The 20,609-nt window shown below is 37.9% G+C and overlaps 1 protein-coding gene across 1 annotated transcript in view; it reads left to right on the plus strand.

Moving 5' to 3' along the window:
- The window catches only part of astn2 (astrotactin 2), a 479,465-nt gene that overhangs the window by 97,292 nt on the left and 361,564 nt on the right, over positions 1-20,609 (plus strand). The window contains exon 2 of the mRNA XM_079872092.1: positions 2,786-2,973. Coding sequence (XP_079728218.1) covers positions 2,786-2,973 — 188 coding nt within the window. The remainder of the gene's footprint in view (positions 1-2,785; positions 2,974-20,609) is intronic.

Genomic DNA, 20,609 nt, shown 5'->3' on the forward strand with positions numbered 1-20,609 from the left:
TTTTAATTTTAAAGTGAACTACTCCTTTAAGTGCACTTTCCAATCCTGAAATGACGCTTAACTGTGAACTGTACGAGGTCTCCGGAGATCTGAAAGAGAAATCTAACAGCACTTTTGTTGGAGGTCAGGATCTTCCTGATTTCCGAATGTCCCGTTCTCAGCATCCGGCCACTCTGTGCTCCTCCAGGATCAATTCCCTGCGTCTCGTTACTGGTGAAACAGCTTTACCTCTCTTCTGAAGCTCCTTTGAAAATATCTGCCTTATTACTCCCGAGGTCACGCTGAGCGGTCAGACCGCAAACCCGAGTCGATGGAAAGGCCATCGCACGGATCTGATCCCTATCTGGACACGTTTTATCAGTTCTCCCCTCAAGGTCTCCATTCCTCCCCAAATAACAGTTCGGGAACAGTTCTCACTGGAGCGTATAGAGGTGTACAATCACACGCTGGAGATTTTTGATTATGATTTGAGGACTGAAGTCGCTGAAGCCGATCTCTGATTCAAGAATGATTGAAGATCAATCCAGCCGTGCTTATGAGCCGTGTTTGATTCTCATTTGTACCGGAATGACTGATTTAAGAGGCCGTTTGTTGACTGGAGATGGCTGAAATTAAAGGAAATTTTCAAAATAAAAACCTCACCCTCATGTCGTTCCAAACGTAGGATTGAAGAGGCTTTCAAGCTCCAATAGAAAAAAAAAAAAAAAAAAAATCCTCATAACTGCCTTCTAAATACAGTAGCTTTGTGAGAGGATCAGACTGCAATTCATGATTCACTATAAATCCTCCCCTCCACCGGAGCTTTCAAATCTTGTTTTAATGGTTTAATATATATATATATATATATATATATATATATATATATAAGTTAAGTTAATATTTAAGATAAGTTGCCGTGTCAAGATTGCTTATGAAATGCACAAAACGAATGAATGACATCTGGTCCACTATAATATTATCCATTATAGTATTATTGATATTTTTAAGTAACTTAGCTGATATTTTTGGATTTCATTTTAGCTTTAGTAACTTTATTATGTTTTTTTTGTTTTTTTTATGTTTTATATTTATATTTATGTTTATTTGAGTTTTTTGTACGTTTAATACTTCAAGTTTGATTTTATTTCAGTCAGCTAAGGTAACATTTCTAATTTTCAGATAATACAAATAAAACAAGTTTTTCAAATAATATTTATACTTTAAAATATATTTAGTATTTATATTTTATTGTATTACAGCTCTATTTCAGAACAAAGATACACAACAAAAACTTAGCGTAATAGATTTACATTTAGTATTAGTTAAACCTAATATGATTTAGCATGTACATGTGCAAAAACAAAGTTGAACTGAATTATTATTTGTTTGCTGGTTGTACGACTTAAGATTGCTGTGAATGTGAGTAAATGATGACGCAATGTTTGAATCAGTGATGCCAGTAACTTCAATGAACTAATAAACACTTGAAACTTGTCAGATGTCAGAAAGTTAGAGGTGCGGTTATTGCGATTGAACTCGGAGACTCTGTTTCAAGCACATCTGACAATGTCACCTTTAGATTAAAGACGTCAAGAACCGTTTGAGATATCAAAAGAGTGCTGGTATGAAGACGCTCGATCTGATGCTCGGAAAAACATGTTTGAAGTTGGGGAAATGGATGACTTGGTTAGAATGTCATAATAACTCTTCATTTGATGGCAGAGATTATTTCTAGTCTAATATGGAAGTTCAGGAGGAGTCACACAAATGCACACAGAACCTTCATGATGGATTAAAACACAATATATGCATGAATCATATAGTGAAAACAGTAACATTGTGAAATATTATTATGATTTCAAATAGCTGGTTTCTACATGAATATAGTAAAGTGTCATTTATTCCTGTGTGAATTTTCAGCATCATTACTCCAGTCTTCAGTGTCACATGATCCTTCAGAAATCACTCTAATATGATGATTTGATGATCAAGAAACATTTATGATTATTATTAATGTTGAAAATAGTTGCGCTGCTTCATATTTGTATGGAAACTGTGAGACGCTACAATTAAAAAAGTTTGGGGTAAGATTGAAAAAAAAAATAGAAGGATTTTTCTTTCTTAGTTTAGAAAACTGATCAATAGTGACAATTAATAATATTAAAGAAATGCTGTTTATTTGAGCTTTCGATTAATGAAAGAATCCTTGGGAAAAAAGTATCACATTTTCCACAAAAATATGAAGCATCACAACTGTTTTCAACATTGATAACAATAAGAGCAACATTATTGGTCATCAATAATAATTGCTGATAACTGAGCTTCAAATCATCATATTAGAATGATTTTAATTAAAAGACAAAAATAAATAAATACTTTTTTTTTTGAAAAATTAAATGTTAATTTGGTGATCTTATGAGACTTCTTTCAAAATATTTAAAACTGAGCATCAACTCATCATATTGGAATGATTTGAATTAAAATAAATATATATATATATATTTTTTTTTTTTTTTGAACAATTTAATTTAAATTTGGTGAGCATATACGAGACTTCTTTCAAAATATTTAAATCAATAAACCAAACTTTTGACTGGTAGTGTATTATGTAAAGTATCTTATATTATATTTCTATAATTACAGGATGTGCTCATTACACTTTTATAGTTTTTTGTTGCATTTTGTAAATAACAATATAAATCACATTTCCCCAGGCCTGTTTTTACCGCTCTGCTGTTCTGAACGCCAGTGACATGAGTCCGGCCCACAGTGTGTGATCAGCGTGTCGTTCCTCCGTGTGTTTCAGAGATGTCCGGGACCGGGGCGCTCATCTCTCAGGTGCACTGGAAGCAGCAGTGGCTGGAGAACGGGACGCTGTTCTTCCACGTGTCCGTCAGCAGCTCTGAGCAACTGTCCCAGGTCACGCAGCCCACGGTTCGGGAACAGCCTCGGGTCCTGCACGAACACATGCACCTGCTGCACATCTCAGTGATGGTGAGTACATACACTAGATTTCAAGTCAAGATGAAAAAAATCCACCTATTCAACTTAGAAACTTAAGGCAGCAAATTAACTTAAGTACAATCGAATTGTCGTTTCCACTACTTTTTTTGTTAAATCTATGATTCTCACATTACTTAAAATAATAAAGTTCAAATGTAAGAAGATGTAAAGTAATGGAAATACACATGAAGCCATGAATTATTGATCATTTGTGACCCTGGAGACCCTCTCGAGTCGCACGGGTTTATTTGTGGCAATAGCCAACAATACATTGTATGGGTCAAAATTATCAATTTTTCTTTTATGCCAAAAATCATTAGGATATTAAGTAAAGATCATGTTCCATGAAGATATTTTGTAAATTTCCTACCGTAAATATATAAAACATTTATTTTTGTGAGTGAATGCAGCACAATCGTGAACATAAATGGACAACTTTAAAGACGATTTTCTCAATGTTTTGATTTTTTTGCACCCTCAGATTCCAGATATCTCGGCCAAAATATTGTCCTATCCTAACAAACCATACATCAATGGAAAGCTTATTTATTCAGCTTTCAGATGATGTATACATTTTGTGGTTTTGTGGTCACATATATATTTTTTTGAACTTGCTAGTGTGCAACGTACAGTAAAATGCACACTTCAGTAGATTCTTATCATTAAAGTTGGCTGAGCAGTCGTGACCACAATCACAAGCAAGTGATTTGAAATGTATTATGACATAACATTACAGACAATATGAAATACTATAAGCTGGGTGGAATAGAATAGAATAGAAAAGAGTAGAGTAGTAAAGCGCTAGACGTCATCGCGTTTTTTCCCACTGTCCAATCGAATGAATGGAGAGATGGGCCATCCGCTGTAGTGACGAAAGCTACAGTTCCTTTGAACGTCCCGAGACTGCAATGATGGAGGATAAACTTGTGGTGCTCTCGCGGGATAGCAGGAGCTTAACGACTTCACGAACCATAACTACCACAATGTTAACAGAAAGTAAATAAAGTTAAAGGAGTCATAACCTAGTATTACCTTGGATACCCACGCTCTATTATAGTCTTTCAGGCCCTTCTAAAAAAGAAAAATTGAAAAAAAGTGGAAAAAAAATTAACACAGAGCTCCTCTGACCCTTATTTCTGAAGGCATTCTGAAGGACGTCTACAGCAAGATGCCTCTGAATGGTAAAGACAATCATTTTGACTGAGACATACCTTAACATCAGTAACGAGCTAAAACGTTTGTTGCTAGTTTCTCCCACATAGGTTTACCTTTATTTAATGTAGATTACATTAACGGAGATGTAGTCTACTTTTTTTATCAGCTTACAGTGGTTATTGAGATCAACGTTTGCTATCATGTGGTGTTTTTGCCTTGTTTCACGTTGTGGTTTTTTAGACATTCAATATTTTTCTTCTACAGACATGTAACGTGATGCTTTTCTTTATTTTTATTATTACTTGACTGTTTGTTTTATTTGGCGGCGCTCGACTGAATATGAGGGGGAGAGGGGCAGGGCGGGCATCCTGCAGCATAGGTCTGCGGTGTCCATATATGGTATATCCTGCGCCGACTGCAGGATATACCATATATGGACACCGCAGACCTATGCTGCAGGATGCCCGCCCTGCCCCTCTCCCCCTCATATTCAGAAATTAACATCACGCATTTGAGTGCGCGTGCACGTGGGCTGGTTGACGAACCCAGGGGTAAACAAACGCTTCACTTTTATATATCGGCTTCCCGGCCAGTGTATAATCGTTAGGCAATCATAACATACATTTTTTCTCGTGGAAAAGTGAAAATTACAGGTCATGACTCCTTTAATAGAAGGCTAATATGAGGTTTACTTGACTGACAAGACAGTTTTTTCGGTGGTTGCCTAGCAACATAAAAAAAGCACTCGTGATGGGGGCCTATGAGTAACTTTACAACTACATGTCAACTTAACCTCAACCTAACAGTCTACTAATAGACTTCTACACTCTACTAGAAGTGTTACTCTACAGAAGACAGCTGCAGTGCAACAGTCCTCGATGAAACATAACTTTACTTGTATGAGTGTCTGCAGAGCGAGTAGGAGAGATGGGGGTGTAGCTGTGCTATTTAAAGATGTCAATTGGGAAATTACCCGTCTTTCGAATATCTGGGTATGGTGTTAAAAGGCATTTTACTTATTATTATTTACAGGCCTCCAAAAAACTCTCCAGCCTTTGCTGAGACCTTTACAAAACTGTTATCAACAATTACCTCAGAGTTTGACTGTTTTGCTATTGCTGGGGATTTTAATATTCACATAGATAATGCAGAAACCAATATGGCAAAAAAAATCAAAGCTGTTTTAAATACTTTTGATCTGATTCAGCATGTACTGTACATGGACCCACACACAATCGTGGACACACTCTAGATTTACTTATCAGAAAGGGTCTAAACATTTCATTGATTGCTATTAAGGATGTAGCACTATCCAACATATTCTTTGATATATTGATCTATCCTACTATTGAAGCTAGATTTGTGTCTGTCAAGAAGAGATGCTTAAATAAGAACACTAGTGTACTATTTATGAAGGCTATATCCTTAACACCAAGCATATCTGCGGACTCTGTTGATTCTCTCCTTGATTATTTTAACTCAAAAGTTTAAAGTGTAATTGATGATATTGCTCCTGTTAAAGTCAGGAAGAAGAGTGTCAGACTAAAAGCACCTCAGAGAAACTCAACAGCAGTGCAAAATATGAGAAGACAATGCAGAAAAGCAGAGCGCATGTGGCGGAAGACAACACTTGTAGTCCATTATAACATCTACAAAAACAGCCTTCATGCTTTCAATATGGAACTAGGCAAAGCTAGACAGACTTTCTTCTCAAATATTATAAACAGAAACATAAACAACACGCGCACTCTTTTTACGACTGTAGAGAGACTGACAAACCCCCCAAGCCAGATTCCCAGTGAAACGCTCTCAGACAGCGAATGCAGTGAGTTTGCTTCCTTCTTCAATAATAAATCAATAATATCAGAAAGGCGATCAGCATATCCTCGTGTGGCACTGAGGTAAGACAGATCAGACCACATCCTCAGAAAGTTGTCTGATTTTGAAGAAATTAGTGGTAAACTTTAGGAAGAAACAGTACAGCACCTTAAAACATCAACCTTGACACAATCCCCACTTCCTTTTTTAAAAGTGTGTTTAGCAGTTTAGAAGCAGATCTTCTAGATCTTCCAGATCTAATCCTCACTTCTCTATGGGAGTTTTCCAAACTCCCTTAAAACCACAGTTGTCAAGACCCTCCTGAAAAAGAGCAATCTGGATAGCAACTACAGACCAATCTCAAATCTTCCTTTCATAGGCAAGATCATTGAAAAAAGTTGTCTTCAATCAGCTGAACACATTCTTAAAGGGTTACTTCAGGATTTAGCATTAAGCTTTGTATTAGTAGAAAACCTGTAGTATTTTCGAATTACCATGCTTTCCATCCTCATATCCCCCTTAGACAAGAGATTTATGTATTTTTTGTCTGGAAAAAATCCTCCGATGACGCAAATATCGTCATTTTGCGTCATCGGAGGATTTTCTGGACAGAGGCTAAAGACTACAGCCAGTAGATGGCGTAGTTCCGCATGTTTTCAGCCCGCCCATAGAGGGTGGGTGGGATCTCACTCACAGAATGTACACAGTGTCAGCCGTCTTTCTTTGGAAGCTAAGCTAGCAGGCTCTTGTTCTGTGGAGAAAGCTGAATAGTAGGAGAAAGCTGAGTAAGTAACCATCCTCCTTTCCCCGGACTTGTCCGGCGGGCGAGATCGTTCAAAATGTACGGGATTCAGCTTTTGCTTTCTGCGGTCGCCATTCATTGTTTAACGTTACATGCACACCTTTCAATCTAACTGAATTCATTCCGATTGGTGAATTTGAATGTAGTGTTTACATGAACGCTAAACAAGTGATCGGTTGATGTGCGTTTTACCATTGTTAAGAAAAATTCCCGCTCCTCCGTGAGAGATGCGAGACCCGGCGCGTCTCAGAAATCATTGCACCGGCCTCGCGCTGTTCTCCCGCGGCCGTCAGCCTCGTCCTGCTCGCCACTGTAAACATGAATGAATGGCGACTGTAGAACGCAAAAGCCGAATCCCGGACATTTTGGACGATCTCTAATCCCTCGCAAACTCATCACGTAGGCTAGCTATTGTTGTTGCTAGCCTACGCACTCTTACCGGTAGGCGTGGCCTCCTAAGGCAGCGAAGCAAGTGCATTCTGGGAGTTGTTGTCTTTCATCCACATAAGCCAAAAATACATTTTCTGGCTTTTCTCAGTCTAGAAAGCTCCAAATTCAAAAATTTCTTCACATTTCTTCTACTTAAATGACCTATTTTAAATACACATTCATCTTCCCAGAGGTGAAGTATCCCTTTAATCTCAAATGGAATCTCAAACTTTGACAATTTTAAATCTGGTTTCCGACCGCATCACAGCACAGAGACAGCGCTCATAAAGATAATAAACGATATTCGCTTATATACTGATTCAGGCAAATTATCAGTGCTGGTACTACTCGACCTCAGTGCTGCATTTGACACTGTCGATCACAACATACTTCTAGACAGGCTGTAAAACTGGGTTGGGCTTTCTGGGATAGTCCTAAAATGGTTCAGGTCATACTTAGATGGGAGAGGTTATTATGTGAGTATAGGAGACCATAAGTCTGAGTGGACATCCATGACATGCGGAGTCCCTCAAGGCTCAGTTCTTGCGCATCTACTGTTCAAACTGTACATGCTCCCAATGAGCCAAATAATGAGAAAGAACCAAATCACTTACCTCAGCTATGCAGACGACACACAGATCTACCACACCTATGCAGACGACACACAGATCTACCACACCTATGCAGACGACACACAGATCTACCACAGCTATGCAGACGGCACACAGATCTACCACAGCTATGCAGATGATACACAGATCTACTTAGCCCTATCGCCTAACGATTACAGCCCCATTGACTCCCTGTGCCAATGCATTGATGAAGTCAACAGTTGGATGTGTCAAAACTTTATTCAGTTAAACAAAGACAAAACTGAAGTCATGCGTTTGGAAACAAAGATGAAGTTCTCAAGATGAACGCATACCTTGACGCTAGGGGTCAAACAACTAAAAATCAAGTCAGGAATCTCTGTGTGATTCTGGAGTCAGGCCTTAGCTTCAGTAGTCATATCAAAGCAATAACTAAATCAGCATACTATTATCTCAAAAATATTGCAAGAATTAGATGCTTTGTTTCCAGTCAAGACTTAGATAAACTTGTACATGCTTTCATCACCAGAAGGATTACAGGATTATTGTAAAGGACTCCTCACTGGCCTTCCCAAAAAGACAGTGTCAGCTCATAGAGAACGTTAAGCAGAACCAGAACCAGAACATATGAACACATCACACCAGTCCTCAGGTCTTTACACTGGCTCCCAGTTACATTTAGGATTGATTTTAAAGTATTATTACTGGTATATAAATCACTCAATGGCCTAGGACCTCAATACATATGCTCACTGAATATAAACAGATCACTCAGATCATTAGGATCACATCAGCTAGAAATACCAAGGGTTCACTCTAAGCATGGTGAGTCTGCTTTTAGCTATTATGCTGGAACCAGCTTCCAGAAGAGATCAGATGTGCTCCTACAGTCTCACATTCAAATCCAGACTCAAAACACTTCTGTTTAGCTGTGCATTTACTTAATGAGCACTGTGCCACTGTTCGTCCCACTGATTACGCTGTATTTTATCTCTGCATCCTCCTTTTGATTCTAAACTCAAATGGCACTGAAAATTGGATAAGAGACTAACATAAATTACTTAATTGGAGAAATTGAGAGATGAACCCATGCTGATGGCCTGGGTCTGTGATGGAGTAGATGTGTCAATTAAATTGTGTTTGATGTGTCAATTAAACCCGAGGTTCTGTGGGGTGCGGACTGGATCGACTCCATTCCTAGAGCTTCCAAACAAATGTTTTATATGGGGTTCGGACTGATGGGGCAGAACCCAACTGTCAGGTCGGTGGTAGTTGAAGAAGGCGAAGATCAAACGAGGATACAAAAATATAGCTTTATTTTCAAAAGGCAAAAATCCAACAAACCGAGAGCGTGTGCTCAAACAATAACCGACAATGATGAGAGTGAGACGGGAACTTAAATAGACAGAACATGACAAGGACAACAGGTGACGGTGATGATGATGATTAGGGTGATGAGGAGCGGGTGCAGGTGATGACGATAGAGGATACTGGGAAGTGTAGTGGAGACAAGACGATGACAGACGGTGAATGTGACATTACTCCCCCCTCCCGCTAGGCACGAACCGCGCCGTAGAAGGCAGAACACGGGAGGGGGGGGTGGGCATCCTGGAGTCTGTGACCGGAGGGTGGACAGGAAGATGACAGACAGGAGACTCCAGGATGGTATCGCTGCCCACGGCGAAGCAGGCTGAGGAGGTGGCCATGGCAAAGCAGGCTGAGAAGGTGGCCATGGCGAAGCAGGCTGAGGAGGTGGCCATGGCGAAGCAGGCTGAGGAGGTGGCCATGGCGAAGCAGGCTGAGGAGGTGGCCATGGCGGAGCAGGCTGAGGAGGTGGCCATGGCGAAGCAGGCTGAGGAGGTGGCCATGGCGAAGCAGGCTGAGGAGGTGGCCATGGCGAAGCAGGCTGAGGAGGTGGCCATGGCGAAGCAGGCTGAGGAGGTGGCCATGGCAGAGCAGGCTGAGGAGGTGGCCATGGCAGAGCAGGCTGAGGATGTGGCCATGGCGGTGAAGACCCTTCGGGCGGCCATGGCGGTGAAGACCCTTCAGGTGGCCATGGCGGTGAGGACCCTTCGGGCGGCCACGGCGGAGAGGATCCTTCGGGTGGCCAGGACGGCATTGGAAACCGTGTCGGTGAGGCCTCCACGGTCCCCCCAGAAGACGTATAGCCCCCCCCCCCCCCCCCCCCCCCAACATTTTCTTGGTGAAATTATCAGGCTCTGGTTCAAGGCTGGATGAGACAGGGGGCGAAGGCGGCTCTGGGCTGGACAGAACCAGGGGTGAATAAGTCTCTGGGCTGGACAGGACCGGCGGCGAAGAAGGCTCTGAGCTGGACAAGACCAGCGGCGAAGAGGGCTTTGAGCTGGGCAGGACCAGCGACGAAGAGGGCTTTGAGTTGGGCGGAACCAGCGGCGAAGAGGGCTTTGAGCTGGACAGGACCAGCGGCGAAGAGGGCTCTGAGCTGGGCAGCGATGAGGGCTCTGAGCTGGGCAGCGATGAGGGCTCTGTGCTGGGCAGCGATGAGGGCTCTGTGCTGGGTAGTGATGAGGGCTCTGAACTGGGCAGGACCAGCGATGAAGAGGGCTCAGTGCTGGACGGGACCAGCGGTGAAGAGGGCTCTGTGCTGGACGGGACCAGCGATGAAGGCTTTGTGCTGGACGGGACCAGCGGTGAAGGCTCTAGCTTGGCGGGCATGACGCTTGCTGTCACAGGCGCGGCGGGCATGACGCATACCTTGGCTTCGGCAGATCTGACGTGAAGTGCAGGCTCGGCTGGACTGGCGTGAAGTGCAGGCTCTGGTTCTGGCGGACTCGGGCACCGAATAGGACTCGGTCCCTCCCATTGAGAAAGGGAAATTTGGAAGCCTGAGAGCTCTGGCACAGGCTCGCTAGGCTCTGGAGCGGCAGGAGAAACAGAGAAGGATGACCCACAAATCCAAAGAGCTCGGTCCAAAAACTCAACAAATGATAGGTTGAGATCATCGACCAGCAGTATCTGGGCGAGTGGGTCATCCAACCCGCTCCAGAACTGCTGTTTTAAGAAATCTTCCCCCCAAAACTCATCCTGATAGAGATGAAGGTAAAATTCCACAAATTCTTCCAAAGTACTACCGTCTTGATTGAAACTAAACGTTTCCATGGTCTCTTCCTCCTTTCCTTTTTGGTCGGTTATTCTGTCAGGTCGGTGGTAGTTGAAGAAGGCGAAGATCAAACGAGGATACAAAAATATAGCTTTATTTTCAAAAGGCAAAAATCCAACAAACCGAGAGCGCGTGCTCAAACAATAACCGACAATGATGAGAGTGAGACGGGAACTTAAATAGACAGAACATGACAAGGACAACAGGTGACGGTGATGATGATGATTAGGGTGATGAGGAGCGGGTGCAGGTGATGACGATAGAGGATACTGGGAAGTGTAGTGGAGACAAGACGATGACAGACGGTGAATGTGACACCAACGAGTCAGTCCTAGAGCTCCTCCTGTCCGATTTTAGGGAACAATCAGGTCTATTGGAGACGTCAAAAAGATTTTTGATTTTTGAACGATCACCACAGACACAGTACAATCCACATCACTGTAAACCCTAACGCTCAAAATAATTAATTGGTTTGAGTAGGACAAACTTAAATTTAACTAATTAATTCAGTCAAATAAACTTTTATGAGTATTTAGCACTTTCTTTTTCTTTCAAGTTCACATAACTGATATATTTTAAGTAAACTGAACTGTTTCATTGTTTTGAGTTTTATGACATTATTTATTTTAACTTAGACAAACTGAAACGGCTGGGATGTCAATTTCCCAGCATGCTTTGCCGATGGCACTCGAAAGGGAGAGTAAATGCTGAAATTAAGTGTAATATAATGTTGTTGTTTTTTTGTGTAAGATTAATGTTAAGTGTGAGATTTGGTAGTGATTAATGTTTTGTTATGCTAATTTAGAAGAATTTCTGTTAATGTTGGCTTGATAGTTACCATCATGGTGACAAGTGGTGCATGCAGCTTGATTTGAGAGCAAATAATCCCTTTATATTGTTGCGCTCATACAGCAAGTGCTTCTGTATAACATACTATTGCTAATATGTTAGCAAATTAATATGTTAGCATATTAGCTTTTAAAAGCTAACTAAGTTTATACTAATAAAAGTGTTCACATTGAGATTACATGAAAGTTTTAAGTTAATTGTATGAATTGATGTACTCATACATTTTAATTGTTCTTAACTTGAACTGTTTAAGTACAAAATAAAAATCTGCTAGTTCTGCTTACTTAAACTTTGATTGCAATTGATTTCCTTAAATGTTTTGAGTTCTGCCAACTTATTCGGGTTTACAGTGTACTTCATAGATTTGAGTTATATTAATTGAATGGACTTAGTACTATTAACTTTATTTACCCAAGTTATCTTAACAATAAGTTATTTAGTTACTTGGACACAAATCAAATATATTTTATGCTTAAAGGTTGTATCAGTGATTTCAGGCCCCCCCAAAAAATGATCACATTTCATCTAATCTTTCCTAACGATCCGCTAGCTGCCCGCCCCATAAGCATGCCGTCAAAAAAATGTGTCTCTGTAGGCAGCCTAGGCTCTGAGATCTTCACACAAAAACAATTGGTTTCACCAAGCACTCAAAACCAAAACAAATAGTGTTCCGACCAATCACCGACAGGGGGAGGGTGTTGTGAGGTTTTGAGCCAGCTTCTTCTTCAGCTCCGACTTCGCGTGCAGCCGTGCACGGATCGTTAGGAAAGATTAGATGAATGTGATCTTTTTTTTGGGCCTGAAATCACTGATACAACCTTTAAATAGTTTGAGTTAATAAACTTAAATGATTTAAGGCAATCGGTTTCCTCAAACGGTTTGAGTTGAACTAACTCATCAGGTTTTACAGTGTGGTATAATCTTACAGTATAACAAGCATCTGTACAGAATATAATACACCAGTGTTTTGCCAGTTTATCTCTTCTAATTCTTTTTATAACTATATCCACTGTACGACCGACTGACTGCACTGTATTCTTCCTTTTGATTCTAAACTGAACTCAAATGGCACTGAGAATTGGGTAAGAGCAAAATAAGATACACTGGCGTTTTGCCAGATATTCTGTGTATCATCTTTTTACTACTTTAATTCATTTTACTCTAATTCATTTTATAACTGTATCATTTATCTCTTTTAATTCCTTTTTATAACTGTTTTAATTTCCCTTGCTTTTATTTTGTGCTTATTTTCTATGCAAACCACTTTGAATTGCCATAGTGTGGTATTTTAATTCCCTTCGATGTAAAGCATTATGAATAACTGTTTTAATTTTCCTTGCTTACTCTAATGAGAGTTAGTTGGCATGCAGTTGCTAAATTACATATAGTTAGTTGAATGTCTAAAGTGGAACATCGAAATAAAGTGTAACTTGGAATGGAATGGAATAGAATGGAATAGAATAGAATAGAATAGAATAGAATAGAATAGAATAGAATGCAATCCATTTGCATTTGCAATTGAAAATTACTCTGCGCAACTATGCAATGTTATTCAGGCACACTATTGTGAATACACTGAACACAAGTCATGGCTGTACAATGCAAGTGTAACGGAGTCCGGGTAGTGAGAGCTGTGCATGTAAACCTCACTTCCCTGGCCTCAAGAAGTGCACTAGACTAGATAATAAATATTAAATGGGCCATACAGATGTTAACCTTCCGGGAGCATCCAGTAACGTAGCTTGATATTCATAAGCCAAGCATTTCTCACAGAAGGATTCATTCATTCTCCTGTTGATTATTGTGTGTTGATATACAGTGGTTGATCCTGCTTTTGCCTCATTTGAAACTATGTTCATTGTCTAATGAGCCAGATTTCCCAACAGCTTGCTCCAGCGCAAACTCTCTTTTGGAGTTATAAAGCTACTGTCAGGATTTACTAAATACTTATTTTAGTTAATTTTGCAGTTGATATTATTGCATATGCATTTGTAGGAGTTTCCCCTTCAGACGCAACATTTCTTGGAGGGAGAGTATTTAAATGAATCATGCAAGGTGATTTACTACGGTTTGTGGCAGTCAATTGACTGGTATTTGCACCATTATTGAACCAGAAAAGCATGCCTTAACCTATTTTGCACCTTATATGTCATTGCGTTTGCACATTCTCTGTAGATCACCTGCAGACCTTGTTTAGTAAATCTGCCCCTTTGTTTATTGGGTCACACTTCTCACTATTAACTGTGACTTTTCCCTCAATAAACTCCTAATTACTGCTTACTAATAGTTAGGAAGGTAGTTGTTAAATTTAGGCATTGGGTGATTAAGGGATGTAGAATATGGTCATGCAGAAAAGGGCATGAATATGTGCTTTATAAGTACTAAAAAAAGCAGCCAATATCTGTACATGTTAATAAGCAACTAGATAGTGAGAATTGAACCCTAAACTAAAGTGTTACCATTTATTGAATTATATATAAAAGCAATTTCACACTTACAGATGTGCTGTTGGTGTGAATATGAACACATCTGTGCTGATATCTGGAGCAACATCGCTCATGCTCATGTGAAATTGCTTCATTTTCACTGGTGCAAATCTCTGGGTGCACATAGTTTTGCAGTTTATTGCACTTTGCGTGCAACTTCAATGAATTCATCACACACCCGTTCTCTGGCAGCCAATGAGAGTATGAATGAGAGAGCAAAACACTGGAAATAATAGCCCTCAAAAAATAAAAAATAAATAAAACGTTGAAGACGCTGAAATATTGCCAGGATTTTGCAGTATTTAATAATCATTTATTTCTGTGTTCTGAATTTTAATGTAAAATCAGTGCATGCATGCTTAAACAAAACAATAAATATTTGCTGATTTGTGGGATAATAGTGCAGGGTTGTTTTATCATGATTATTTGGATTAATGTTCTCTTTCAAGACAACTTTGTACTATGTTTATCTAATTATTATTTTCCCCAAACCAGTGTGCCACATTGAACATTGCCAAACACAACTGGTTGCAGTTTGTTACAAGGATAAAACAGTCGTAACATTGTCTGAAACATAATTTGCAATCTATAAAGTGTTTGCAATGCTGCAATCACAGTCACTTCTGCTCACTCTCACCCTGTACAGTTGACATTTATTTGTAATAAGTTTTGCTACTAGTTGAAGATTATTATGATAGTATAACAGCCAGCAGGGGAATGCTGGAAATTCACACTTATGTTTTTACAGTGTGTGTGAGAGAGAGAGAGAGAGAGAGAGAGAGAGAGAGAGAGAGAGAGAGAGAGAGAGAGAGAGAGAGAGAGAGAGAGAGAGAGAGAGAGAGAGAGAGAGAGAGAGAGAGAGAGAGAGAGAGAGATAAACAAGCAGCTCAATATCCATAGCAGAAGCTTCATTGCATCAGAAACAAACCAAAGTTTCTACTTGGCACACAGTAATACACATTATCTTCTCCTCTCCTCAGTCTGAAAACATTTTCTCTTTTCTTGCAGTTGTGTGGGCCATACACTGTCAACACTAATAAGTTCAAGACACTCGTTGAAATACACTGGCTCAAATGAGTGCAGTCTCCATCACAGGGCATGAGCGTCTGATGATCTGATGAATATAGATGTGAATCTCATGTGTTATGAGCTTTTCAGTCAGCAGATCTCAACCAAACTCAACACTCTTGAGAGATCGTGTGCTGACGTCCATTTAACCGATTTCAATTTCACTTTTTAAGTTATACAAGAGTCAACTCAATTGTTTAAGTCAGCTTAATATAACTGAAAAAAACTAAAACAAAGAGTTGAAAAGACTTGAACAGCCAATTTGATAATACTTTTATTTAATATACTTTTAAGGCAGCAGTTTTTAAGTTGAAGTGAAAATGTTTTACAGCGTATAAGAAGTAATGACAACACTTTATAATGAGGTTATATTAACACTAACTAAACTAACAATGAGTAGTAATACATTTGTTACAGTTTTTATGGCCACACTTTAGTTTAGTGTCAAATTCTCACTATTAACTATGACTTTTGTGTCAATAAACCCCTAATTACTGCTTATTAATAGTTAGTAAAGTATTACGAGTTAATAAGGCATTCATATGTGCTTTATAAGCACTATTAAACAGCCAATATTCTAAAGTATGCTAATTAGCAACTAGTTAATAATAAGAATTGGACCCTAAACTAAAGTGTTACCGTATTTATTTATCTCTATTGACATTAGTCAAGTCAAGTCAAGTCTCCAGATTGTTTCAAAGCAGCTTTACTGTGATAATAGGAAATTAAAGTAACAGAGATTTATTGGCTTTCTATTTTTTTCTAGAAAAAACTTCTAATAGTCTTGAAGGCATCAATATGTTTTTAAAAATTGTAATGTTTATAATTAATGCCATCTTTTATAGCACATTTATGTTAATTGATGGATATTTGCTAGAGTTATATAGCTGCATCTTTTATCATCTATTCTATATCTATTATCACAACTAAAAAAAATAAATAAAAATAATAATAATAATAATAATAAACTAGTCCAAATACTTTTAAATAATATTTCATTTAAAAAAAGATATTTTCTAAATAAAAGTTATTTTCTAAAGAATAAAAGCCGTATTAACTCTTAATAATTATATATTCTATTCTATTTTCCATTGCATTTTTAATTCACATATTGTTGATTTATTGAGTGCTATATTTCATTGTGTATTGCTTGGCCACATGTTTATGGCAAGATGATTTATACATTTGTTCACAAAGGTCATATATAGAAACTGGAATCAAGTTGCTAGCAAGTTATTCCTAGTTGTAGTCTCCTGATATGAATATTTTATGGCTGATGCCAAAACACATATTCACAGTGGAGTGTGACTGGTGGCAGATATGAAGCAAATATATTACAAATAATCATATTTAATGATAGGAAATGATACATGCATACAAAAAAAAAAGCAATAACAATTATTTGAAAACATAACAAAAAAGTTTATAACTAGAATGTTGAGTTTTTCTGGAGAATTGTATCCTATTAAAAATCATGAAGTCCCACTGAGAAGAACTACGGGTCTAATATCTCTAGTTATTGATTAGTTTAGCTATTTGTTTTACAGGAATCTAAACCACTCCGTAATGCATCAAGCATCATCAACACTTCTTCCAATGTTCAACTCGTATAAAGGTCTGTCAGGTTTCACTGTGCTACAGAAAATATTCCCTGACGATCGGAAAAGTTTATTCATCTGAAACGAGTTGAGTTTTTAAGCAAACTTTTTATAAAATTTTATAAATTATAAAAAAAAATAAAAAATGCGGGATTTAGTACTCAAATACTGATATACGCTGTCAAAGCGCTGTTTATGCACACATTAGGCCCATTATTTATACACAACCGAGGTTAATCATAGTCATTTTCCTGTAATAAAATTGCACAAAAAGCAAAACTGAACTGCATGTTGTTCTTACTAGTTAATATTATTAATTAATTAGTATTAGTTAATTAAAAACAACAACAACAATAAACGTTAAGCGTCACAGCTCAGGTCCATTAAATAATATTAACAGATACAACTTTTGATTTGAATAATGTATTAATAAATGTTGAAATCAACATGAATTAAGATTGATATATATTTTCATTGTTATTTATTTATTTATTTTCTAATATAGTTGATTAACGTAAACAAATGGAACCTTATTGTAAAGCGTTACCGAAGGAATGTGCAATGATATTACTATCACTAATCAAAACAACAATAACAATAACATTAATAATATTAAATCCATGAATATTTAAATATTGTGCATTTATTAGGTATTTCAACATTAAATATATTTTGCTCTTGGTGAGTTCACAATGTAATAAATTTTTTTCATAATGTAAGAATACGTTACTAAATGGAACTCAAGATTTACATTTACATTACACTTTTTTTTAACATTATGAACATTGATTACATTAATAATGCAACACATTATGAGTTCTCAGGGTAATTTTCTAGAAATGCACAGCTCCAGAACAGTTCGATGTCAGTTATTTCAAAAGCCGCACAGCAAAAGAAGCAGAGAAATTCAAAGACAATAAACAATAGGATAATAAATGACAATTTGATTGATTTTTCCTAAATTACTTGTAATTTCTCGGGACAACAACTCTCTCTTACTCTCTCCCTCTCCAACACAAACAGAAGCTTGTCATCAATAATACGAGCTTTGATACTGTAAAGCAGCATTATGTTTCTCAGATGTGAGCTGCTAATGTTTAAGGAAGTAGTTCAATGAACAACATTGATATATTTGTGGAGATCCCACAGAGAGCCACTGAAGAAGCAGGTTATTTCACACTCTCCAGTGACTGTTTCTGTTCAACACGCTGAATCCGTGGCATTATGTGGAAGCTCGTTTCCAGCACGGAATAAAAATAATGCATAAATGCATAAAAAAGGTACTTGAGACTTTTTCCTCGCAATTGCAAGTTTATATCTCACCATTTTGAGTAAAATAAGTCAGAATTGTGTTAGCCTATTTAAACTCAACTTCTGAGATAAAAGTATGAATTGTGAGATACAAACTTACTGAGAGCTTTCTACTGTACAATTCTGACTTTATAACTAACATTTGTGAGTTTATATTTCACAATGCGGAGCATATTTTTCACAATTTAGAGAAAACAAGCCAAAATTGTGCGATATAAACTCACAAATCTGAGAAATAAAATCAATTGCGAAATATAAACTTGCAATTGCAGAAAAAAAAAAAAAAAAAAAAGTTTATATCCCACAAAGTTGACTTATTTTCTGAGAACTGGGAGTGTTTAGCTGTTGCGCAATTCCGAGTTTATATCTCAGCATTCTAGTAAAATAAGTCATTTCTGAGATAAAAGTAAGAATTTGGAGATATTAACTAGAAATTTAAAGTTTTATATCCTAATATCTCACAATTTGGACCATTTTCTTCTCACATTTCTGAGAAAATAAGTCATAATTGTGAGATATAAACTGAACTGAAAACTGAATCTCAAGTTTATATCTCACAACACTGACTTATTTTCTGAGAATTGTGAGTTTATATCCAGCAGTTCAGACTTTTTTTCTCAAAATTGATATAAACCGATATAAATTTACAGTTATAATGTCTAAATTGCGAGATATTAACAATTATAAAAAAAATATATATATTTTTTTTTTACTGAAAATTATTGTAAGAACACATTTTCTGTATGTTATCCATTGTAGACGTTGCTGTAGACATTGAAATTCAGCAGTAAAGTTCAACAGTCAGGCGCAAAACAAGTCCACAAACAACAATCTGCTGTAAGACACATCATCTCCAGTGGAGTGTTTTTTCCAGAAGACATAACACACACACACACACACACACACACTTGCACATCTATCCTCAATCCGCCTCCATAGTCAGTGACATTTACACTTTGGTCTGAGAGACTGATATCACTCAGACGTAGGAGGACAGAACTGGAGCGGCTACAAGTGAGCAGAGAAGTGTGTTTTCCTCTTCGTGGGAAAACAAGGTGTATCTGTCGGTGTGTGTGAGCGTACAGCGGCGGCTGGCATTTTCAATGAGCATCATTAACTGTAATTCTGTCAAGGAAGTGACAGATTGAAGGCGTCGAGCTGCACTTCTCCAGCGAGCTGTCGCTCACACTCTGTTCACGCTCACTTGTTTGTTATCTCAGGTTTGATCCCCTCGTTCTGAAGATGAAAGATGACTGGGCTGGATGATTTAGCTTGTGGTGTTGCAGTTGAGTATTTATCAAAACTGATGGTCAGTATGTTTACAGCCATCAGTAGGCCTACTAACACACTTGTATTTTTCTGTTGTCACTGTCATGCAAACTGTTGAGAATGTTTCATTTGCTTGTGCATTTTGCCCCATCTTTTCCACTTAACATCCCTTCTATAAGAAGATTATACACAATCTTAAACAAACCTGCACTACCATTCAAAAGTTTGGGGTCGTTAAGATGTTTAAATGTTTTTGAAAGGAGTTGCATAGTGTATACAACGTAATTTTGGACACAACTTCTGATTAACATGGAAAAAATACAGTACCTTTTATTGTGCGTCACGTTGCGTCTGGTTAGGACTAGGGCTGCACGATATTGGGAAAAAAACTGACATTATGAATTTGTTTTTCAGCAATATATATGTGATATGAAAAATAAATCCCCAAAGGACTTGAATAGCTCTATTTGGAAAGAATGAATCATTCATGATTGGAGTTATTTTGTATTTGAGTGAATCTGAATAGAAAATAAACAAATTACAAGCATAGATAAATGCAATAGAACAAAGATACAGATTAAATAAACAGCGCTTTATATTTTTCAGCAAATTTTTACAGTATTCAGGTAATACGCATGCAATGGTGAAAAGTAAAATAACACTGCACAGTTTTCACAAATCATATAATTAATCTATGGGAAAGCTACAAAAGTGATTTTCTCTTTGTATTTTGTAGTTTGATAACATTAGCAATATTAGGCTGCTATCACTTTAAGACTTACTTTTTCTTTCTCAACTTTTTATGTTCACGTAAGCCATAAGCGACTCTGTTTACGGGGACACTCGTTGATAAAGGCATTTTTTTAAATAATTGTGTGTGTACGTGTTTGTTCAAGCACAAATAAATGAGAAAGAGGACTGAGTTCAGTGTTAGCGGGTTTAAACGCGTGTCAGTTTAAACTGACCGGACCTAAAACGTGCAAATGATGAACTTTTGCTCTATGATGGTTAAACTCTGCAGTTAATCTGAGAATCATGTGAGTTTCGAAGCGTGGTGCCTGGGGCTTCATTTATAACCGTTGCGTACGCACGAAACACGGCCTGACAGAGCCA

The sequence above is a fragment of the Squalius cephalus genome (assembly GCF_949319135.1).
Source record: "Squalius cephalus genome assembly, chromosome: 5".
In the NCBI taxonomy this organism is placed as follows: Eukaryota; Metazoa; Chordata; class Actinopteri; order Cypriniformes; family Leuciscidae; genus Squalius; species Squalius cephalus.